Source organism: Rhodamnia argentea, chromosome 7, assembly GCF_020921035.1.
Source record: "Rhodamnia argentea isolate NSW1041297 chromosome 7, ASM2092103v1, whole genome shotgun sequence".
NCBI classification, from domain to species: Eukaryota; Viridiplantae; Streptophyta; class Magnoliopsida; order Myrtales; family Myrtaceae; genus Rhodamnia; species Rhodamnia argentea.
Genome location: NC_063156.1, coordinates 27868342 through 27892899, shown reverse-complemented (window position 1 = coordinate 27892899; position 24558 = coordinate 27868342). Strand labels below are relative to the sequence as shown.

Genomic DNA, 24558 nt, shown 5'->3' with positions numbered 1-24558 from the left:
TTGAAATTTCACCAACTGTGTGCTTACCACTCTGGATCGAAGTCACTTGCCCGGGATAAAGGCTGATACTTACTAATTTGGATCGAAGTCATCTGTATAGGATAAAGCCCGGGACTTAATCCATTTACGGGGCTTACAAGGTATAAGCGAGCTTTCAAGTAGACCTCAGCAAACGCGGTAACCACACAGATTGCTTGCCAGTTTCTGTTCACTGACTTCTTAAAAATGTTATCAAAAGTCGGATCACCAATGGTATGATTGGTGCCCGAATGTTATGTGGAAATTAGTTTGCGGTACTGTTTCAAGTCCACTTGCCAGACTTCTCAAGAATAATTCTCTCATCTTATGATACTGGGGATCGATAACTATAATTATAGTGAACTTGTGTAATTAAGTAAAGTTGATTTAGATGCGCATTATTTCCATGTATTTAATTGAATTCGCATACTTAATATACTCTTTAGTTGGACCGACCTCCAATCACCACTACTAGTTGCCTCTAGCCACCGCGACCAACACCAGGTGCTGCTCTACCTCCGATGGCCACCGTCATCAGCGCCAATGCTATCTTGTGCTGTCTCTTCCCCAACCTCCGGCCCGTCTCTGCCTTCCTCGTGCCTCTCTATGCCCAATCCCGTGTCTGTTTCCCATTCCGTGGTGCGGAGCCTTACTAATACGGACTTACTAAAATATCGCGACAAGTTTCGGTTCAAAGCGTTGAAATGGATGGAGCCCTGAGGGCAACACATCTTGTCCGTGGACAAAGTTGTGTATCGAAGACATTTACTTCCCCACTTGGATTAGATTCTTTCCCAAAGTGCGATTCACATTTTCAAAGCGACTTCTTGGGTCGCCCGAAGATCTCCCCTTGCACAAATTTGACATTGAAAACAAGCCAAAAAGTTTCAAAGATGAAAGATCCTCTATCTAGGATCCTTTGCGGTCAAACTTCAATCCCATTTCAAACAGGACGACACGTGGCAGACTCCTAGGATCCTATCTCTCTCTCTTTCTTCGTTTCTTTGGAAGTTTTGTAATTGAATCATAGGATACAATAGGACTATGATGGGAACAGATCAAACATGGGAACGGATCGAATTTTTTTCTTTGGTTTTTGCGATTTTAGGACGGCATGCATGGCAATTTTCTCATATCGAATCTCCCATCGAGTGGACGTTGGTTTGACGTAATCATGTCGTGAAGGCTAAGGTCATAAGGGCAGGCTGATTTTCGTCCTTGAGGGTCAAAGTTAATCCCGGTCAACCTTGGAAAAATATGTGGCCTTTCCTAATGTAGGAGGGACCGTGCTCTATGACTCACAAGATGATGTGTAGCTAATTAACTATCCGAGGTTTAATTAAAGGAATTACTCGCTTAAATTTGTTTTCTAGCACTCTCTATTGTTCAAGTGAAGAGATGGATTTAAGCTTGCCGTACGCAAAAACCATTGTTTCCTTTGAGGAACGCACGTGTATGGATCGAGGGTAGATAATGCGAGTTCGATTTTTCACACCACCAAGCGTAAACAATCTAATGTTTAGGTTGCGAGGTCGCATTTCGGTTTCGGCTCGCGTTTTTCAATTAACTGATTGATGAGGTTAATTAGTACATCTATGTGAGTGGGGGTTCCACCTACCTAGAATAAGATTCATTGTTGTATAAAAAGTAAAGTGAAACTGGAACTCTGCTTACGTCGATATTATTAGGGCTAAGTATGGTATGAGGGTAGAACTCGAAACTTGGAACCGGACCGGTGAAGAACCCGTCCAGTTCTAGGTTCCGGTTCTAGGTTCCAAAATATACATGGTAGGTTCCAAGTTTTAAAAATTGGGAAACCTGTTTTAACGGGTGGGTTCCGGGTTCTAGGTAGGTAGAACTTGGAACCGGAACCTAGAACTTGTGATGTAACGTGTAATAAGTTTTTGTGCTTTTCTTGATATATCTCTTCTTTCAATCCTGCCATATTCTATTGCGTAAGTGTGTAATCTAAAATCACTAATCTAAACTTCCATTTCCAGCAATATTTATGACCGAGACTTTTAGTTTGTTAATATTTCAGATTTATTCGTGTGTCTAAATATGAGTGACGGTTAATGGATTGTAACAACAAGTATTGATCATTAAAGATTATGATTCACTATAATTGTTTATTTAAAAACACAAGTAGAACCTATATAAATTCCGGAACCCGTGACAAGGTAGGTTCCGGGTTTCAAAGTATATATGGTAGGTTTCAGATTTCAAAAGCTAAGGAACCTATTTCAAGTGGAACCTGTACGAAATTTAGAGCAGCTCACCCCTAGATATTATGCTAAATGAGCATGATAATTTTTTTTTGTCTCCTAAGTTATAGTTTGCATTCCCTATTTTAAAAGTTATACTACACAAACTTTAATTTCAATTAGCGGCATTTTACGCCCGGACTTCCACGGCATAGAAAGTAATCCCAACGCGCTTCAACGTCAGACAATTACAGAAATTGGACAAGAAGTCATATGTCCCATTAAGACTAATGCTACTTCTAACCATAGATTAGTAATCTAATATACGCCTAACCCACCCAATTCTCACGCCTGTCGTATTCAAATTCAAAAAAAAATTCCCCATGTTGCAACTTTCTTTCAAATTAAATGATGGAAATCTACTCCAACTTGACAAAAGAAGGCAACTAGCGCAGATTGGTAAGCAATTACAGCCTTAGCATTCTTGGATTTCTGTCATTTTCCCAAGCTTTTTCTAGTGGTGTCAAATCCCAAAATGTGAAGAGTAGAATTTTTAAAATTTTGGGATGTAAAATATGCTGAGTTTTGAAACTAAGACTCATTAAAAATAAACAATTTTGAAAGAAAAAATTAAATATAATTGCTTATATCGCTTGAAATAGTTAGTTAATGATTTTTTTTTTGTATTATCGACAATAATTTATGTCTAAACATTTTCATGAATGATGAAAATATTTTTCCAATCACCCCTTTTCATAAGTGATATAGGTGCTCATTTTTCTTTTTAAGTGTTTTTTTTTAATGAAATTTTTCACTTTTTGTGAAACAGACAGCAACGTTAATTGATGCAAAATCTTGGAGATAAGGGTAGTCATAAGGAAAGTGTTGGAAATCGTGCTCGATGTGACAATAGTGTCATGATAATTTCCATTTTGTTTCCCACAACGACAATCGCCACTTTGAAAACGGTAAACATGCAAAACATCAACCATACTTCTCATATTCGTCTAATCACTAATCATGTTCAAGGTGCACAAATATTTCTTTAATAGGAATTAAAAGTACAAAACTTATTATTGAACTCCTTAATTTGACAATCTAGGCGAGACCAAGTCTAACTTCGTAACCCACCACCACGAAGAAAGCCATGCCACTTTATAATAAAGGGGATGAGGATCTCCGTCTAAGTCCAAGCCCCACAAGTCAACGAATTAGAGCCGACTCCAATACACATTGCAAGTGAATGATGAGTGAAGACCAAGTCCTTTCTGCTAATTTTAAATTTTAACTCCAAATTTTCCATAGCTTATGTAATGATTCGATCCGACGAGGACAGGGGAGTGGTCGTTGAGGCTAGAATGTTTGGACAAAAAGCAGCTACTAGCAAACTTCTAAGGTGGTAAAAGGGTCGGGAATGAATTGAATTGTACCTCGAATAAGAAGAGAGTGATTATGGAATATATATGTAAAAATTGAAATTAACTTACCAATGCTTATTTTGACGAATGGTAAGTTTTGTTTTAAAACTTCAAAGTTAAACGTGCTCACTAGGATGGGTGATTTCCTAAGAAAACATCTGCATGTACATCAAAGGATAAAATCGTGATGCTCGATGTGGGACAGGTCAACCAAAGTAGATAATACCTCGAATAAATTAATCAGAGAATGTAACAGCTTAGCTATAAACGAATAATTAAAATGTCTTTTTTCCCTTTTCATGCATTTCCTGACCGTGTGGGGTCTCCCTGTCTCTTTCGTTTCTCGTGACAAAGTTCCCCACCTTTGAAGTGAAGCCACTTACTTATGTTAAGCAAGACCTAATTACTGGCACGATTGCTTTGTGGGCGTGGTAGATCTGTCTGCATTCGTCACAAGAGAAGAACTATTTCCCCCCCAAGAACATATTGAAAATTCCTCTTAAATGCTCAAATTACATAGCTTTGAGCTCGAGTTTAGTATGGAAAAAGAAACGTTTTACGATTATCCGGTCATGCCTAGGATGAGAAGAGGCATTTCGTTTCTCTGTCACCGATTATTACCCGGGCCCTTCATCTGGACCCTTTAAGCTAGTTCGTTCCAAAAGTTTTAATCTTGCCGGTCTTTTACCAACACGAATCAGATCACGAGTGCTTTTCGAGCTTTTATTAGACCTTAGGTCCACGAATGAAGAGGAATATCAAAGCGCCATTGCAAATCGCCGCCTCTCTCTAACGGATTAAATTTATTCTAGAAAAAGTACTCTCTTCTTAACTTCAGGTCTTGAGATTAACATGCTGGGCTAACAAAATGACATCAAGCACCATCATTCTTACCCAAATCAAATTGATCCAACCACCACCACCATTAGGGGGTGATCGATTCTCTATCTGTTTCGATCCCAATCCAAGAAAGGACCGGTTCTCGGTTTCTGAAATCGGAAACCGGCCCACTTGGTCTTCAAATCGGACCGAACTCCGACCCAGGCGGTTCCCAATTTGATTCGATCAATCCCTTTTGCGCTCACTCCTGACCACCGCCACCACCATCTTCATCACATCCCACGTCTCGACCCCTGCTCGAGATTTTCATAAATGCACGAGGCAACCTTTTTGGAAGGAGCTTCATATGTCTTCCTATGCGACTTCTTCACCGACGTTTTGAATTTGCGTCTTTCCTTGAGTTGGTGAGCAAACCAAAGATTTTGCTTTACACGTCTCTCGATCTCGATCTCGATCTGATCGTGATCATTTTACAAGATTTCGTGCCAGGATCAAATCCATTCCAATTCCACTTTCTGACACGAGTTCCGCTGCATCGTCAATCCTGCAAAAGCTAAGTAAGTTGAAAAAAAGAATAGTCAACTTTACTAGCGCATGCGATATCGTTACGCTACATCATATTTTTCTAGAGGGATTGTTGTTAAGAGGCCCCCACACGTTAACAATAAATTATTACTTGTGCAAAACGCGCGTATCTTTATTAATTGCACTCAATGTAAAATTTCTTAGGTACTTCGAAGGGATAAAATTATCCAAAAAGTCATAGATCTATTACATTTCGGTCAATTCTCGGTGCTAAACATTTCAATTTTATCAATTGAATTCTAAACCTTTTGATATTTTGTCAATTGAGTTGATTCGATCAATTTTAATGGAAATCGCTTACTTGGATGCCGGTGGTGCCATGTAAGACAATGTCGGCCGACGTGGGACAATTTTGTAAAATTTTCTAAAAAAATTAAAATTCCTTATTTTCCTTTTTCCATCATGTCCGGCAAAGGCCGCGAAGCTCGCATCGGTTGTGACCCTCGCCCATACCCAGCGAGGGCTCGCTGGCCGTGAGTGAGGGTCTCGGCTCTCACCCAAATGCGGTGAGGGCGGCGAAGCCCTCGCTGTTCGCAAGACTCGCCAAGATCTCACGAGGGTTAGCCCTCGCTTTACTTGAGAGAAAAAAAGGAAAAGAAAGATAGAAATTTTTATTTTTTTCAAATCCAAACTTATTATAAAAAATAATAAACAATTATTCACGTTAACGCCGGATGTGCCACGTAGGGCCGGTCGCGTCCACATTAGCGATATTCGGCTAAAATTGGCTGAATGAACTTAATTGACAAAATGTCAAAAAATTTAAAACTCAATTGACAAAACTGTAATTTTAGAACTAAATCTGTCAACCGCAACAAATTAATGATTTTTTAAACAAATTTCTTACTTTGAAAGCGCGCACGTGTCTTATTTAACACTAGTTTTTTTTTTTTTTGGTCCGGTACCCTAGTTCAATATGTATCTCGTAACAATTGCTGTCACGAGGCATTGTACTTCCAGTATGTTAAGGACTCATTTCTCATAATTCTTCAGTAAATGAAATATGGTCAAGATTTCTTTTTCTCTTTTACTTTGGCAAAGATTAAGACGATGACCGATTGATGACGTCTTGGTGAAGGCAGTCTCCACTAACTAATTGAAGTAACAGACTAGGCGGCCGACATTTAGCGAACTTGTTTTGAAAAAGGAAAGATCCCACTTTTGTACTTACGCGATCTTGGCTTGAAGAGATCTTATTTCAATAATTAGTGACACACTTAAGCACAAAATTTGAGTGTGTGAATGTAAAATAATATTATTAATCACTACATGCACGTATGCTTGGCTGCCGAATTTCATTAAAGAAATGATAGACTTACTAAATAATGGCTCATGCCGCTTTCGTTTGCTAAATATTAGCCCGCCGATCAGAAAGATCCACTCACAATTTGATACATCGATTTCGTAAACCTGTCTCGGTAAATCTAACATTGCACTTCATTTACATATGCCACCTGGGGAAAATGTGCATAAGCTCTTGTATTTTCAGATGCAGATCCGTCTGTTTCATTTTTTTTTTTTTTTTTGGTCATCTGAATTTATGGAATTTTCTGTTTCGAATATGAAAAAAAAAGGCAATTTAATTTGTATGAAATCTCCATAAATAGACATGCATGGGACAAATCCCAAGAATGTGCGCCTTATATGGTAGAGTGAACAAACTCCAATCATTCCCAACCTGAAATTTCTCTACCTCGTACTTCTACGAACCACCGATGAGTTCTCCACATAAATAGAAAATGGCCAAAAAAAAAAATTCTTACCTTCTATAAAAACACGTACTAGAGACATTTCCAAAATGCTCAAGCTCAAGACTAACACAATTACTTCGCGGATCACAAAAACTTTCAGCACAAAGATCAAGATGGCCATGAACATGAAGACCGTCGCCGCGATCCTCATGACAGCGGCGGTGCTGATGGCCTTTGCCGCCGCCCCCAGCGAAGCGATCCCAGAGTGTGCCAAAGAGTGTATGCCGGTGTGCCTCAAAGAAGGTGCCTCTGTCCCTGCATGCAACAGAGCATGTGAAGAGTATTGTCGCCAGGTTACAGATAACCCAAATGCCAGTCCAGCCGACTTTCATGCGTAAAGTTGCATCACCCTCGCGTCTAATTGTTACAATGTATGTGTTAAACCATAGGTTAATGTGGTAGGCTCGAGTAAATAAGAGCATGGAAATGGCCGAGGGAACTGTACCTTCCTCTCAGCGCCTACTAGTCTTTTAGACCTTTTGATTCCATCTAGTTCTTGCAGAGGTTTCTGAACAAGGATCATCTTGTACCTCTGCTCTTGTATTGATTATTTGTCCTCATAATAATAGTAAGGACCAAATTCCTTCCCTTGTACTACGGCTAACATGTGCTATCTGTGTCCTGAGCGTTTTAGCTGTTGCATTTCAAAGAAGAATGCAGTAATTCATTAGATGGGGAGAGAACTTTCCTTGATATCATAAAAAAATTTCACCCACCTGGCATCCTTTTTGAATTGGCTTGCAGTTCTGAGACTCAAGTGAAATCATCAAATGGTCAATTGGCATTAGTCCCGCACGAGGGTGGTCATTGCAGAAGAATCCGTGATAAACATTGCAGATACCCTCGATACAATTGCTGATGGTAAAGAGAATACACACTAGCCCTTGAACCAAACACAAGTACGGTCTCATCCACATTAACAACGCAAAAAGATATATACATGCAGCCAGCTTATCTCGCCGAATAGAATCACAAATCTCAAGTTTGAGATCCAAAAGGATTCGTGGACCTCAATTACAATCAACGACAGAAGAGGTGAGTTTATGTATTTGCCAAAAAAGATGAGCTCTATATATTTCAGATGGCGTCCTGTTGACTTCAGCTTCCATTTCTATTAAGAAATTATAGAAGGGGGTAAAAAGCCAAAAAATTATATCTTCAAGAAGAAATTTACAGGAAACTAATGGTTTCTAAAAACCTCTATAAAGACAGGTTAAATTGCTGGGGCATGGAATTCTAGGAGGTCAAATCAGGATCGTCCTCATAGTCAAAATCTTGTTCAGCAGCCCTGTTTTTCTTTGCATCTCTTGGTGTTGGTCTTCCCTTCTTTGGTTTTCCCCTATAATGATAGTTCAACCAATTACTACAGACAACAAGAGATTAGAAGCCACTAAAGAGATGAGAGCCTAGACGGCCTCCATATTCTGGTGATCACAAAGAGAACAAAACATAGCACTTACTGCCCATTGGCGTATATACCCCCCTTAGATCTCCCAACTCCAAGATCTGATCTCCCATCTGAAAAAAACAAAAAGAGAGCGTAGAAAAATTTTTAAGTATAGAGCGCATAAAAGAATAGATGTCTCTTACCTTACCACAAAAAAAAAAAAAAAAAATAGATGTCTCGAAAAGATCAATGTAACTCACCATCTCTTCCCCCTGCAAGCTCTTCAGCCTTCGGAAAAAACAGAGGACAATACCATAAGAATCAGCCAAATCTTATTCTATGAATGGCATCCTCAAACTCCAACAGCTTACAGTATATTAAGGGTCTTGAAAGAGTAGAAGTTTGTTGAACTATTGCAACAATCTCCTCACCGTTGATTTATTAGAAGAGCCATGAATTTGTAAGTAGTAAATTCTTGTTTAAGGAGGGACAAATTCATTATAACATATAGCAGTAGCACCGTCTCATAAAAAAAAATTCAATTTCTATTTTTCTTCTTTTATATTCTTCTTGAGAAAGATAATATTGTCGCTGCTTGCACCATGAGACAATAACAAATCTTTTGTCACCAATACCACAAGTGCCAACATTCAAGTGACCCACGGCACAATAACAAAACAGCAATTGAAATGCATAAAAAGAAGAAGAATGTTTGGAGGTCCTTTTTCGAAAAACATTTAGTTCATGGTGCAATCCGTGATTGGAACTTTAAATTTGGGCTGTGAGACAGCATGGAGGCAAATCATTCCATGTCCTACTATTAAAGCTTCTATGAAACGCCATATCTATCTAATCTGGAAAGAAAGGAATTTGAAGCTTCACATCATCTGTCTGTTTCTGCCTCTTTAAAGCAGATTCTGTATGTGGTTAAGTGGAAGATGTTGAATGAGAAAAATTGTCGATCTCATGTATCTAGTGACATGATTAGGGTTTTTGTCTTAATTTGACACTCTTTCGAAGTGTAATGAGGGGGGCTTGTAGCAGTTAGTCGTCCCCTGCTTACGTTTTATGAAAGCAGTGAGCTTCCTAATCTGGAATATGGGGGCAACCATCTTAAATATCACTCTTAGGCTTTGTTTATTTCGCGGAAAATGAATAATTTGGAAAACATTTTCCTAAAAACTTTTGCTTGTATCGCTTACAATAATTAGTCAATGAAACATGTTTTCATTATTAATAGCAATGTATATTAAAACATTTTCAAGGACGATAAAAAAAAATTTATCCATTCATTTTTGTAAATGATTCGAGCAATCTTTTTTAGGAAAATATTTTCCAAGCCATTGATTTTCTACGAAACAAACGGAGCCTTAAATGTGCACATTCAAGTTCACCTATGCTAATTGCCTCATTAACAGAGCATGCACTCTGTTGCTTCCTCAAACTGAGTTTAAGAGCTCCTAACTTTAACTAACAAACAAAAATTTAGCAATCTTATATATGACCAAATTTCTCAAGAATTGGGTTGACTACAACTTATCAAACTTGAATGTGTAGATGTGAACCATACAATCAGGGTGTAAACTGCCTCAAGGACCCCTTCTGCAATGGCCTCCATTCCCATTTCCATAATACACACGACTGATCTTCAACAACAGATTTGCATAAAAGACTGAATTTAGAAGGATACCAAGACTGCCATTATAGAATACATACAGCTGGTGAGGTGACTGAAGACAAAGAGAAAAGCCTGTCTTCAGGCTGAAATTTCCTCGAGCGCTTCAAGCTGTAGAGTACGCAAGTAAGATAAGCATGCATTAATGACACTACATTCAACCATAGCATATGTATTATCAAATGCCTGAGGAAACCACAAATGTAAGTTGTCTGATGCATCGAAAGTTGTTGCTATGAAGCATTACCTCGTATTAGCAGAAAAAGAAATGCATTACTATGTGCACACACAATTCTAAGTTGCTTCTGCCTACGCCCATGGATTTATTTGGCCTAAATTTCTAAATCTCTCCCTCGGCAGAATAAAAAAATTTACAAGTGAATATCCAATTGATTCCTTAGGAAGCAAACTGTCTACATTCTTTCACATTCTTAGATGCTACTCAACTTGAAGGATGGAGACTTGACATTTTCATCTTCAATGCAACCATCCTATTCTAAAAGGTTCCCTATTCCTTTTTCCGAGTCTGATACACCACCGAAGTTTTCAGCTCATTAAGTGTACAAGGGTATTGAAGGCAATAGTGTCTGGCGAGACAAACAGAACAAACAAGTCTGTCACCCAGTTGACCATTAAAGCCTAAGAGTGATCCACAATCTGTAGGACATAAAATACTTACAAGCAATACAGTTCATGGAGAAAAACTGATTCTACTTTCGTATTTCTAATTCACTCCAGCCGAACGTAATATTCAAGGTGAAAACAACATAATTCCATATCAGAATATGTGACAGTATCCTCGTTAAAGAAAGCCTATACAGTATTCCACTTAAACTGCTACAAATTCAGATAAACCACGCACAACTCATGAATTGAGAATTGAGATGGAGTTCCGTGTTTGGAGGGATATAAAAGAGAGTTTAAGGACAATGCCAAGTAAGCATACAGGGCTGTACTCTTGGATGTAGAAAGAAACCCTTCAAAACCTTTCAGCACATTCCCACATTGACTCGGGTCCTGCAAATAACTTGTCTCCATCTCATACACCTAAGGGAAAAAAAAAAAAAAGTCAAGAACATCATTGCCGGAGAAACAAATGGTCGTTACATAACAGGGTCAAAAGCCAGACAAAACAGTAAAAGCTACCAGATTATGTTCTTCTCGGCAGAAGATATTCGATGATATAAGACATGCTACTTAGCTTCACAGCTAAGTCAACGATCTAATGACGAATTGACAAAAAGCAAGAGACTTAACCATTTGAAGTCCACCTTTTTAAGCAATGCATCAACTAATGCTAAAAAATTCTGCTGTCTAGATAAAGTCGATGCACAACCCGAAACTAACTTAAACCCATTTCACACCTTCCTACATCATAGCTTCCACCCTCGAAATACAAATGCGAAACACCCTTCTCCGAAACAACAATCAGAACAGAGAGAAAGGAACAGTCGGATTACTATGGACGGGGTTTAACAGAGAGGGCCGAGCCGAGAGATGAACGACCTGCTTCTCGATGTTGCGGAGTTCTTCGTGAAGCTTGGCTCTCTTGGCCAGAAGAGACGACAACATTGCCGAGGGGTTAGATGGAAGTCTTTGCCCTAATCATCAAGAACGAGAGCAGCAGTTCACCGTGAGAATCTCCGGCGTCCAAATCCCAAGAATCGAAAGACCCAAATCAAAGTACTTTACCTTCGGAATCCATGTCTTTCGCTCAGACAATTCGGAAACAGACAGGATTCGAACTCGGAAATTAAACCTAACTCGTCGAAAGGGGAATTTCATGAACTCCTAGGGTATGAATTTTAATTTCAATATGACGATTAACGCTCGATCTTGAACCCGCCAAAATTTTGAAATGGGCCAGTGTGGGGATGGCAAACGGGCTGGGCCAACTCGGGTTGCAATGAGCTGTGCCAGCTTGCTTGGCCCATTTCATGTTGACCCGGCCCATGAAGTTTCTTCATCCAAACCACAATTTTACCCTGAAACCAGTTTAATTGAAAACTGATCCCAGGCTATGTTCGGGAGATCGAGAAGTTGACCATTTCTTCAAAAAAAAAAAAAACACTTAGGAAAAAGGCCACCAAAAATTTCAATCTATATTTATTGTGATACATTTTACCATAAAAATAATTCTAAAATCTCAAATGTATACATATATGACGTATTTACCCTATGTCAAATTACCGTTCATGAGCACCGATAAAGATATGCCTACATGGACGCCGAAAAATAGGGGTGAGCACAATCCAGGTAGGTAGGTTCTAGATCTAGAACTTGAAATCTATCCTACTATAATCGGTTCTCAATTTTTGAAACCTACCATGTTTTTTTGGTTCGATTCCGGGGTCTACCGGAAAACCTATTTTTCTTTTGTTTCTTTTTCTGAGTTTATTTTTTTCAGCAAATAATATGAGTAGTGATGAAACGATTCAAAGTAAAAGATAAATAATAAAACTCATTATCCGCCAAAAGCAACAATCTCTAATATGAGTAATAGAAATTACAATCCACCAAAAATAGAGAAGGTGAGGCAAACGAGACTAGAACTTTTTTTCTAACAATATCTAAAAATCAATTACAAAACCAAGTCTAGTTCACGGTGGATCTTCACTTGGAACCAAGAATAGGACCAATTCTAACTGGTTCCCAAAAATTAAAACCTATACTTGGACCATTTTGAACAGAAAATTGATTCCTGGACTTGTTTTTTGGGTGGTCCGGTCCAATTTCTGGGTAAACCCAGTCCGGTTGCACGCTCCTAATCAAAAAGCAAGCATTGAGATAAAAACAACATTGTTGTGACTAAAAAAATCATATGATGGAATTTTGATGAGCCTAAATATGTCACATAAATACAAGTTTTGGGTTTTTTACGTCACAATAAAAAGTTTAGGATAAATATGCATAATGGGCATCATATAGTCTGGGATTTTTTGTATAGCAAAAAATAATAATAATAGTAATAAGGCAACTGCGTCATAGTGGATATAGTTTAGATTTTTGTGACTTTTTTTTTTTGCATTTTCATTGGACAAGCTTAGTTGCATACCCCTAATTCCCGCTCCTTATGTAACAAAAATCTATCTCTCTCTACATATTCTCATGTTTTATTGATTTATTCTTACTAATAGATTTTACTGGATTGGAGTCAAAGTTTTCCGATAAAACAAAGCGATCAATTTGGCGTAAGTGTGCACGACTGTGTTGTTGCAAAATGCTATGTAATTAACCATCGAGGGATTACCCCAATAGTCACTCTTCTCATTTGGGAAGAGGGATGTTGAGGTTTTGAATCCCCATCTTCGGGAGGGAGAGGAGTGGGGGTGGAGACGTGGAAGGATTGAGTAGAGTTTCGCAACCCGCACATGGCTCATAGCGCACACAGTATGACTTGTATAGCGAGATAGGATAGTACAGCACCAGACCCACAAAAAAAAAATGCTATGCTGTTTAATCTCGATTTAATTTTGAATTTTTTGTGCTATGATTTATGCGGCGGATCGGGAAGACGTGGCATCAGACGGGACTTTGATTACAAGTTATGGGCAAATAATGATGCCATTGCCTTTTGACGAGAAGTTTGGGGATGTCTTTGTGTTTCTTATCAAAACTTGTGGAGAAGACGTGATGCGATTTATTATTGTTTTTGTTTGACGTGATGAGATTGAGAATTAACATTCAAAAAGGAAAGAGACGAAAGATTAGATATGTACGAAAAAAAAGTCAAAAAGAGAAGTCCTTTTTCTCCACGGAAGCAAAAAGCCCTTAGCGTGCGGGGGACGCACCGGCCCTGCCATCCCTCGCTTTGTCTCACTCTCATCTCACTTGCCTTCCATTGTTTGTATTTTGGTTCTAGTTTCCTTTTACCATTTAAGGACTCATTTGTTTCACTGAAAATTTTACGATAAAAGGAAATATCTTTTATGAAATTTTTTTTAAAAGAAAAATAGTTAGTTTTCATATGTTCGATGGGTTAACGGAAGGGGAAGTTATTTTTTCTCGAATTTATGATTGTTGATTTCAGTCCATGAAAAATTATTTGCCTATCAATTAGTTTTTCGTTATATGAATATCGAATTTTCTTTTTCCCAAAAACAGTTTTCCTTTAAAGATACGAACCCTAAGATGCGGTTGTTTCTTGAAAAATTACTACTTTCCCTTTTCGGATCGGAGAATTCATTTTCTTAATTTTACGCATGCATATATTTTTTTTACCATAAATAATTTTTGGTTGACCGATCATTTTCACAAATAAAACGTGTGACAGTCTAGAAAACTAATTCGTAGAAAAATTTTCACTCAAACAATGTTATAATATAAATGTTAGTAAAACCAATAAAAAAAACTTAAGCCAATAAGTGGAGAGAGACCACATGTACATAAAAAAGGGTATAAAATCCCATAGACAAGCAATATAGGATACTTGAGTCAAATTAGGAACTTTGACAAAAAAAAAAAAAAAATCAGGAACAACTTGTTCTGACCAAAAACAAAAAAAAGGAACATCGTGTGAAATTTGATGAATGCGGACCACATACACCAAAAAAATTGAGCGTATATTACCGTGCTAGAAAAATCCATCAAAAACTTAAATTAATGGATTAATACCATGAAAACCCCTAAACTGGTACATTTATAATAAATTCACCCTAAATTATTTTTTTAATCACGAGAAACCCCAAACCGATTATATATGTGATAAATTTATCAAAAACTATTTTTTTTACCATAAAAAATCTTAAATTGATACATCCGTGCTAAATTTAACATAAACTAAATTTTTTGACCACGAAAAACCCTAAACTAGTACACCCGTGATAAATTTACCTTCCGTTAAATTGAGTTAATACAAAAAAAAATCCAAATAGATACATATGTGACAAATAGAACGTAAAACCTCAAACCGGTACACTCATGAACTACCATGTGCCATTTAACTCAATAATTTGAAGGTTATATTTAACGAAAATTAATAAACGGTAAATTTGTTATAAGTATACTAGTTGGAGATTTTTTATAGTCAAAAAAATAATTTGCGGTAAATTTGTCATAGGTGTATCAGTTTGGGATTTTCCATATTATTAACCCTAAACTAATAGATTGATAGGGAGAGCATATATATGTTACACCTGTGAAACAAACGACATTGAATACTTTAATAAGAAATTTGATGTGTGTATTGCAAAATGAAGTTTGCCTTTGGATAATGAATACAATTGAAATGATTCCGATTTTTCCTACAATTATTGTTGTTGCTTCCATCTTGATAAGTAAGTCCAACATTGAGCCAAACTATCACTCACCACAATCCTCGACATCCTCTTTTAGTTTTGGGAAATTCTTAAATGCTTCACAAAATATATATTATTGATAAAACAATAGAGTTTTTAAAATTTTAAATGGCCATCTCGGATAATAATGACTTGTACGCATAATTCGAGGAAGATGGTAATTTGGAAACGACGACTTTCCTTTGTAGATAAACAAAGTACTCGTTTCTCTTTCGAAGTCTCTTCCATTGCCTCTGCCTCCACAGAAAATGCTTTAATAAAAGAGAAAAAAAAGACCGGTCCCCTCCTTATTAGAACGAGTCCAACATTTGAGAGGCACCCCGTACTCCGTTTCTTCATTGATTCCGATTCTGTATCTGTTAATCTGCGGTATTCTCAACCGGCCATGTCTTTCAGATGGCTAAGCCGGGTATCTCCCTCTCTCTGCAATCGTCCCTTTTTTGAGATTCTTTGTCGAACCCTGACGCGTTTTGTGTTTGCTTGTTTGAGTTCTGCACCAAAGTTTGGATTTTGATCTTGAGTGATGATGATATAATCATTTATCTGAAAAGGGTCTTCTTAGAACAGCCTGATTTTGAGGGACGATGTATTGATTTTGTTTATTGCCTCTAGTTTTTGCGCTCGTGAGTAGCACTAGAGTGAATGAAGATTTCGTTTGTTTACGGATAATTTACATGATAACTGAGAATATGTTAATTGCAGCTTTAATTTAGGCGAAAATTTTCACTTCTGCACAAACATAATCTGATAACATCATGCCTGATATGGGGATCGCTACGCATACTTGTGGAAAAGATTGCTTTTGAAATCGGCGGAACTTATGGCTGTCTACTGCTTCTTTGCTTAATAGCATTCGGTATACTTAACCGCAGAACAACTAGGATAATCTGGCTGCATTTTCTTCTCGGGAAAATGTGAAAGACATCCCCCAGACTATGAAAATGTTTAGCTGGAATCCACGAGTTTAAGATTGCCACGCATTGTTGTTTGCCCTTCGGAATGTTGGAAGCTATAACCATTTCGAGGCTGTTTTCAAGAAGGAAATGAATTGATGGTTCGGCCCACTTTGATCTTTTTCCATTAGTCTAAAGCTGTGCAGGTGATTCATGCTATTTCGAGTGGCAACTCAGTGGCTGCATTGGACTTTCTGCAAAATTTGCCTAATTATATCCATATGCCACCTTGTCTCGGCTACTATACAATTAGATGATACTTTTGCATTTTTCTGTAACATAAGTATGCAATTATAATTAGAAGAACAACGGGGTTTCTGCATGCGGAACTCTTGTTTAGATCTTACTCTATAGAAGAACTTTGAGTTGTTTGAATTGCCTCATTCGAAACCTCGGGTCAGGAGTTCTTATATTCCCTTTACCCAGGGAAATGCTTCATCTGGCATGGGTGTATCTGATCATAGCAAGAGCACTTTCATGGATCTAAAGAGGAGGAGAGTACATCGCTATGTGATTTTCAACATTGATGAGAAGAAAAAGGAGGTTGTGGTTGAGAAGACTGGTGGCCCAGCTGAAAGCTATGAGGATTTCGCAGCTGCTCTCCCTGAGAATGATTGCCGTTATGCTGTTTATGATTACGACTTCGTGACTTCTGATAACTGCCAAAAGAGCAAGATATTCTTCATTGCCTGGTTAGTCTGAATGCACTCTATAACCTTAATATGTCATTCTGGTTTAGCAATCTTGTTGGAAGTCCTTGACTTGCAAAAGGAAAACTTGAAGTAGAAAAGTGAGCATCCAGCATCTAATATGTCTGGCAAGTATAGTCTTTGTAGCTCTCATAATGATTCTCTGTTTTTTTTTTGGGTCAAATAATGATTCTCTAGTTCACAGACAGCAATACAGATATCACTTTTCTGACTGAACAATGCAGCGCGAATGAAGCACTTTGTTCTCCCTCATGTATTAATTTCTAGAAGTTGCTCAGCATCTCAAACTAAGCAATGTGAGAATGTTCAATTTGTTCAGAGGTCATGAAGGTGATGCCTGAACATTATCAAACGAAAAATGGCAAATGTTAAGGTCGCCTGTGAGTTTGTCGCTCTGCGTATTGTCATTTCTATTTGATACTGTCTGGATTAAAAGAAGAGGAACTCCTTAGCCTTCACTTTGGCCTACTATAGTGGGAATTATTATGACACCACTATCTGCTAATTAAATATTGGGTGATGCAAGCAAACTGAAATCACAGCAGTCATCTGGATGCCTTTAAACTCATCCTAGAACATCCATCCATGAATCCTTCAGTCTCATTCCTTTACGCGCATCTGTTGAGGACATACTTTTGTCACTGATATTACTTATTTTATGCTGTGGAAAGCTTCCAAGTTTTCTAGCACTCTTCATGATGCTAGCAATCGAGTACCTAGATTTGATTTTTACACTGGATTAATATGTCTTCCTGCTATTTCACGAGGGTTTGTTTAAATGCAACATTGATCAGGTCTCCCTCAACATCACCTATACGTGCCAAGATGCTCTATGCCACCTCCAGAGAGAGATTCAGACGGGATCTGGACGGCGTTCATTGCGAGATTCAGGCTACTGACCCCACAGAAATGGATCTTGAAGTGCTCAAGGAGCGTGCTAATTGATAAATCATCTTACAGGTTAATCGTTGATGGTTCCCTATTGTCCCAAAGAATGGTGCATTGCCTGACTACATCGGACATTTGATATTCTGTTATCTAGTGCCTGGAAAATCTGTAAATAGTACAAGAAGTTGCTACAATTGACAACCTCAATATGAGGCTTTGTTATGATCAGCTCGTAAGGCATATTTTTCTTTAACTTTTTACCGTCTTGCATTTCTGGGATAACACAATTGCTAAGTAGCTGGAAATTCTCTCAGAAGTACTTATATGCTTTGGTTGCTGAGCTCACCTTAAGTTTGACTTGTTAATGTTTTTTTGCCGTTTTCATTTCCTTGCTTTAGGCAAAGAAGCACATTGATCCCTTCAATTAATGGCCTTGCAAGTTATAAGTTTATCCTTGTCTCAGAAGTATCTTTTGATGTAATTTGAGTTGGTCTTCTCCTTTACCAATCTGTCATAAAATGTGTTTCCAATTTCAGCTCTAGAAATGCTGTGTAACTTCAATTTCACTTGTGCTCCGGGTAGTGTATAAGGACACGTTATGGATTCTTGTTGATACTAATTGAAGTTTTTCAATCCACCCTTAACAAATTGTTGTTAGCCATTAACGTTGCAAGAATTGCGGAGGATCTCTCTTCTCCTGATTTTGAATCTTGTCGCTTGATCTCCTGCCAACCAATTATGGAATAAAAGGAGTTTTGAAATTTAACCACTTTGCTTTTTTCTTCTAGGCTGGTGAGCTTTCTTATTCTCTTACTGCCGCTCCCTTGTGCCCCACCGAGTGGTCCCTCTCTCTGCATTGTGAGAACTAGTAGAGTTCATATTCTTCATGGCACTGATAACAAACTCGATCCCTGGACTTCAGTAGCATCTGTCCATGTCGAAGAGCTCACGCTAGTTTTGTCTGTGGACGCTCGACGAAACAATTTCCAGAAGGAAAAGGTTAATTGCAGGGAATGGTTTTATTAGGGGACAAACCAGCGATTAATATATGTTGGTGGATACCAATTGTAGCAATCGCAGCCTCAGTAACACATCATCTTTGCTGTCATTCAGCTATGTACCTTTGATTTTCGCATGATGCAGCGAAGTACCTGTTGCATGATACAAGTAAATGAGAACGAAGAAAAAAGTTCATGTCAGTAGGTATCTCACTGCCTGTGTTTCTTCCTCTGCATCCTCAGGGCATTGTATTTACCTCTAGAGTTCTTTAGCTTTGGTCCGAATCATATTCCCAGCAGTGTCGAATTGCATTCGACGCATCCTATTCTAGGAAGTCGAACTGTCTATGCAACTGCAAATGTCCCTTAATTGAATCTTCTACTCTGTCTTAGTGAATTTGGTACCCGAATAAACATGCTACACTTCGCTGACGAATGAATCTGTGAAACAGATTTCCATGAGGATTTCTTCCTATGGTTCCAATAGAAGAAACCTTACAATGGAAATAGAAGTTCTTCCATGCATAAGACATGCAGAGCTCTGCAACTTCTCAGCCAGGCTAATCTGCGTTGTAAGATGTCAGTGAAAGATGTGCTTTATTTTTACGGTTTCCTGATGTTTGATTCCCCGAGAATTTCATGGAACCACACCGACCCGACAAGCAAAAAAATAGCGTTCAGTCCTGGAGAAACTAGATCATCTTGTTTGAACTTGTAAGAAATTGACAATTCTTGTCTCGCTACAAACGCGGAAACCGCATCAGATAATGGGAAGGATGCAGCAGTAAAACCATCTTATACTCCTAGAGTCCTGGTTATATCTGCTACAGATTCAAGGTGATTATAAAACCTAGGGATAGAATTCAAGCCCACTGACTCAGTAGCTAATAAAAAGAGAACCGGCCTTCATCAGAACTACTCGGAGACAGACTAGAGAAGACATGTCGGAATCCACCAGATGCGGCATCTAAAGAGCCAGAACTGTCCTACTGCTATAAGCCTGCTGCGGCTGCTGCTGCTGCTCCGCCTGCTTTGCATCGACTTTATCCTCCATCTCACCTGACATCTGCTCCAGAGACTTACCCTTTGCCTCGGGCACCAAAAACGTGAACAGCAGCCCCAAGAAGTTGATTCCGCCGAGCACGATGAGGGAGTTCTTGATTCCGATTCCTGCAGGGTACCCTGCATCTGCCTTTGCCTTGTCTTGGTTCTGAGCCAAGTAGAGGAACCCGAACGCCCCCACCATGGCACCGAGCTTCCCGGATGCTGCTGATATGCCGTGGCATGTGGACCTCAACCGGGCTGGGAAGATCTCGGCTGGCACGACAAATGTGGTGGCGTTGGGTCCAAAGTTGGAGAAGAAGAAAGTGAGGGAGTAGATCACCACGAAGCCAACGCGGTTCTCCTTGCGAGTCCAGTGGTCATAAGGGATCGCGAGGGCGAACATGAAGACCGTCATGAAAAAAAATCCCATCAGCTGGATGACAAACCGCCCTATCCTGTCTATTAAAGCCACCGTGAACCAATACCCTGGCACAGTGCTGCACAGGGCGATGAGCGTCTGAGCCCGTGCAATCCTGTACACCTCCTCTATCGCATTCATGGTCTTTGCCGGGGGAAGCCACCCGACGGCGCTGAAGATGTCCTTCTGGAACAGGTTCTGGCTATAGAACGCGATGTCGAGTAGGAACCATGTGCTCGCTGTTCCAAGCAAGTGAAGCCCGTGGCGTCGTAAAAATTCACTAGAGAACAAGCCATATAAGCCAACGGACTGATCTTCAGCTGCCGGCACTGGCAGCGGCTTCTGGGCATTCTGTTGCTCTGCCTCCATATCAATATTCAGAACCTTTGACATGTCAGCAGCCGCCTGCTTCATGTTCTTTGCTACCAGGGCGGTGTAACGGGGAGTTTCGGGCATCTTCAACCTCCAGTAGTAGGTGAGTGCGGCCGGAAGCGCCCCCACCATCAGAATGATCCTCCAAACAAAGTCGGCCTGGGGCACGGTTGAGCGGATTGAGTCTACCTCATAAGCCGGGCTGTTGAACCGAGCGTTGAAGGCGGACGAAATGATGATCGCGAACACTCCACCCGCCAATATCCCGAACCCCTGCATTGCGAAAACCGCAGCAATGAAGGCCCCTCTAGTCTTCTTGTTGGAATATTCAGACATAATAGTTGCAGATAGCGGATAGTCGCCTCCGATGCCAAAGCCTAGCCAAAACCGGAAGAAGCAGAGCGTTGCCATGATGGACTTCGGCTCGTGGCCGAAGGACAATCCCGAAGCAATTGAGCATATCACCATGAGCATCAGCGTCATGCCGTAGACTTTCTTCCTTCCCAGCTTGTCGCCGAGCCAGCCGAAGAAGAGCTGGCCTGAAAGGGTCCCGCAGAAGGCCACGCCGTTTACAGCTGCGGACACATTCGGAGGCAAGGTTCCAGGCTTCGCCGCGCCATCCACATGGTAGTATATCCGACCGAGTAACTTGGTCACGAGGGATATGCAGAAAAGGTCGTACGCGTCCGTGAAGAAGCCCATCCCGGCAATGATGATCGCCGTGAAATGGTACCATTGCGTCTTAGCAACGTCTAGCGCGTTCAGAACTTGCACTTGTTCACCGGCCATGTCGAGTTAGCCTAATAACAAGCCGACTTAATGCTCTCTATAGTCTCTTTCCAACCTGCAAAACGGCATAACATGACATTAGGACAACCAAACAATGATCAATGCCACGATCTGACTTGATGGTTTCAATTATGATCAAAGTGACGAGCTCTGTCGAGAGCGCAGATGACGATCGTGGCAAATATCGAACAGAACGACAAGCGGCATGTGACGTTCTCAACTTACAAGCAAAGTGTGGCCACCTCAGACAGAAAACACACTCAGAACTGCCATGTATTGTTCATCAACTCGGTGTTCTTCCAGGGAAGTGAAGTGAAGATGAGCGAGATGGATATGTATATGAGGAAGTCCCAAATTCAAGGACTGGTGTTTTGTGTGCACCACAAAGGGTCTCGGGGACCTCTGAGGAAAAGGTCAAGGAAGAGACAAGAAAAGATCAAACCCTCTCTAATCCACATGAAACGAACCAACCTCCGAGAGTGTCGGAGACAGGCGGAGACACTAGCCGCATTGCTCTGAAGCAGCAAAACCGGAGCAGGAATATGCAGGCACGCGAATATGGACACGTTTGTCTCGGACAAGTTTGACATATAGGTCCGATCTCAAGAGAAAATCTCGACAACCCATTTCGGGATCATATGTGTCAAATAGAGCGTGCTAGCTTGAACTAAAGTTTAGAACAGAATTGATAACAACTCTGGCCACAAGAAATTCATTCTTGTGCCCCCGCCCGCATGCACGTATGAGATGCACATGGGCGTTTACCGAATCGAACGACGATTGAAATATGTTCACATCATATTCGCAAAGAGCTATCATGCGATTCACATATAACCAAAGGGACGTGCCAATTGTATCCATCGAGAGAGCATTATTGCATTGGTCGGGGAAAACAATGAGGCCGAGCACAGTGAAAGAGCATAAAACTTATCCTCGTAACATTTTCGAATCTATCACATCAGTCGTGAAATGAATACGATGAGAGAAATCTTTACCAGTACAGACGAAAAGAGTGAGAGGGAGGGGGGGGCGGTGGTCCTCCTACTAACCTTATGAATCTTTATATTCTCTCTTTTTTTTTTTGCTGGTTCCGCGAAAATCGAGGATGATTGAGATGGAGAAGGCAATAGACAGAGACAGGCGAGTGAGATATCAAAGATTTTAATGTAAATGTTTGGTGAGGAGGTCATATAATGTTTGTGGAGAAGGGAGGCTCAATTTATATTACATGGGAACGGAGGCAGAGGGCGGGTCCGATCCAAGGAAAGGAATCTGCCGTCGGTATATTCGCTCCCCCTCTTTTTGGTTAGTCCATTACGGCGTCGTTGCGCCTCCTTCCTGTCTCCTCATAGTGCGCTTCTTCTTTTTCTTCCCCTTTTCTTTTCAAGTATTTCATGTTACTGTTTTACCTTTTTGGTCTGTATGATCTTCATTTTGTCGCTTGAATTAAGCTTTGTTCTTGTCCAAATTAAGGTGCGTCTAATGATGCTTAGGCAATGGAGCAAAGGAAAGGGTCCGACATGCCTTGCCTCCATTTTCTCTCCCTTTTTGGAAGGAAACATATTGGCGGGCTGAAATGGAAAGACTTTGTCGGATTCTCTTTCGCTTTTACCTTACTCGTTTTTGTCCGAACGGGACGTGTTATTTCCTTTTTCCTGCGCATGACAAGCTTTGTCATGCCAGGGGCGGCATCGCTCGATCAACCACGTTCTTCCATTCCGCCAAACACCACAGCCATTCGAGTTTTCGAAGTTCGATTCTCGAGGGATCCCGTATGATTGGCTCAGCTGAGTGGTATCGGATCAGCATGACATGTGCCATCGTCCTGCAAAATGTTTTCTCGATACCATAATTAAGCAAGCAATAGATCATATGGACGCAAAAGTTAACCCGACGAATGCTAAAGATGTTGAAACTGGTTTACCGAAACGAAAGTGTACCCGGGATTGTTGATTGTATTTTACGTCCCACCCATAGAAAAGGAAATTCAAAGCATATGAATCCGATTATTTGAATGATTAATTAATTGGAGAACAGTCGTAAAGGAAAATATAAATCCACCGAGATTGGATCCTTTGACCTCCGATGACGTGGCCCGCACAAGGGCGGACGGCTCTTCTGAAAAGGACGAATTGAAGCGGGATTGATCAGTTGACCTCTCTGTCTCACGTGGAGACATCGAATGTTTTCTGATCACTTTTGACTTCCATGTGATCCTGCTCTCTCCGACCCTAGGACATGCCACTTCTATTACTTACCCACATGGCAAAATAATGACTTGAGGGACCCACAATCAACGCGATGATGTCCTAAATTACGTGACCCTACCGTCCTTTTGTTTCGCGAAAAATGAACAATTTATAAAGTATTTATTTAAAAATAATCGCTTGTGTCATTTGAAATTATTAGTCGATTTAGTTCATTGACAACAGTTTATATCTAAGAATTCTCGTGAACAATGAAAATGATTTTTGTTCATTCAATTTCGTTAGCTGTACAAGCGATCAATTTTAGAAAAAAGAATATTTCTCCAGTTTTTCATTTTTCGCAAGACAAACGCAACCTTAATGTTCTACCATCGTCCCTCATTTTTTCACTACCAATAATGTCCACTTTGAACAACGCTATCATGTCCTCAAATTTGATTGATTTGCCAATGGTAGGTGAGGAAAGGATCTAATCGCACAATCCGAACAACTTGGAGGGCTCAATTGCATAAAAAGGAAAAAGTCGAGCACCTAGCTAGACAAATAAAACTTTATTAGTTAGGCGACTAAAAGACAACTTGACCCCAATTAGGTACCAAATTGTGCATGCAACATCCTCTCGCTTAACATCTTGATCCATATTATAAGTTTGGAGATTTGCAATGTCCAATAGTGTGCGTTACAGTGCTCCTTCTGCTATCCACCATCAACGTTAAAGAATTCTACGTCGTTTGTCTACGAAGCCTATATGTCTTTTACGAGCACGACGTCTCTTTTCACCTATCAAATTAAGTTCTTGGATTGGGCATTCTAATATGGTGTTAGAATCGCGTTGAGAGCGGGGATTAAAACATCCCATATTGCTTGTCTACGAGGTTATATACTTTTTATTTGTTTGTCGCCTTGTTCCACATTTCGACTTAAGTTTTTGGATTGGACTTTCTTATATTTACGAAAATAAAGAAACTTCTCATTTATCTTGGAGGCCCATAGGTCACTTTTTT

The 24558-nt window shown here is 39.8% G+C and overlaps 3 protein-coding genes and 1 long non-coding RNA gene across 10 annotated transcripts; 1 reads left to right on the top strand and 3 right to left on the bottom strand.

Moving 5' to 3' along the window:
* Nucleotides 1-7700: 7700 nt before the first annotated feature.
* Nucleotides 7701-11681, bottom strand: LOC115749770 (chromatin modification-related protein MEAF6). 4 transcript variants are annotated; one of them, XM_048282769.1, is made up of 8 exons: nt 11571-11681; nt 11385-11479; nt 10825-10925; nt 9920-9989; nt 8464-8491; nt 8277-8334; nt 8015-8155; nt 7701-7927 (listed from the first exon to the last, which is right to left on the bottom strand). In XM_048282769.1, exons 1-7 carry the CDS (start codon nt 11581-11583, stop codon nt 8053-8055), a joined length of 468 nt encoding a protein of 155 aa, XP_048138726.1. In that variant the 5' UTR covers nt 11584-11681; the 3' UTR covers nt 7701-7927; nt 8015-8052. The 4 variants fall into 4 exon arrangements, with proteins under 4 accessions (XP_048138726.1, XP_030542601.2, XP_030542602.1 ...); XM_030686741.2 differs by having other exon boundaries at nt 7701-8155; nt 8277-8401; nt 8454-8491; XM_030686742.2 differs by having other exon boundaries at nt 7701-8155.
* A 3707-nt stretch (nt 11682-15388) lies between these two features.
* Nucleotides 15389-19154, top strand: LOC115749735 (actin-depolymerizing factor). 2 transcript variants are annotated; one of them, XM_030686681.2, is made up of 4 exons: nt 15389-15584; nt 16555-16820; nt 17633-17798; nt 18515-19154. In XM_030686681.2, exons 1-3 carry the CDS (start codon nt 15561-15563, stop codon nt 17781-17783), a joined length of 441 nt encoding a protein of 146 aa, XP_030542541.1. In that variant the 5' UTR covers nt 15389-15560; the 3' UTR covers nt 17784-17798; nt 18515-19154. The 2 variants fall into 2 exon arrangements, with proteins under 2 accessions (XP_030542541.1, XP_030542540.1); XM_030686680.2 differs by lacking the exon at nt 18515-19154 and having other exon boundaries at nt 15390-15584; nt 17633-17954.
* A 253-nt stretch (nt 19155-19407) lies between these two features.
* Nucleotides 19408-22526, bottom strand: LOC115749734 (inorganic phosphate transporter 1-4-like). 3 transcript variants are annotated; one of them, XM_048282366.1, is made up of 2 exons: nt 22397-22526; nt 19408-21402 (listed from the first exon to the last, which is right to left on the bottom strand). In XM_048282366.1, exon 2 carries the CDS (start codon nt 21345-21347, stop codon nt 19692-19694), a length of 1656 nt encoding a protein of 551 aa, XP_048138323.1. In that variant the 5' UTR covers nt 21348-21402; nt 22397-22526; the 3' UTR covers nt 19408-19691. The 3 variants fall into 3 exon arrangements, with proteins under 3 accessions (XP_048138323.1, XP_048138321.1, XP_048138322.1); XM_048282364.1 differs by lacking the exon at nt 22397-22526 and adding an exon at nt 21573-21978; XM_048282365.1 differs by lacking the exon at nt 22397-22526 and adding an exon at nt 21590-21978.
* On the bottom strand, nt 19408-24326 carry LOC115749736. The gene is made up of 3 exons (XR_004016386.1): nt 24314-24326; nt 21608-21613; nt 19408-19654 (listed from the first exon to the last, which is right to left on the bottom strand). It is a non-coding gene; the product is annotated as an uncharacterized LOC115749736 (long non-coding RNA).
* Between the last annotated feature and the right edge of the window lie 232 nt (nt 24327-24558).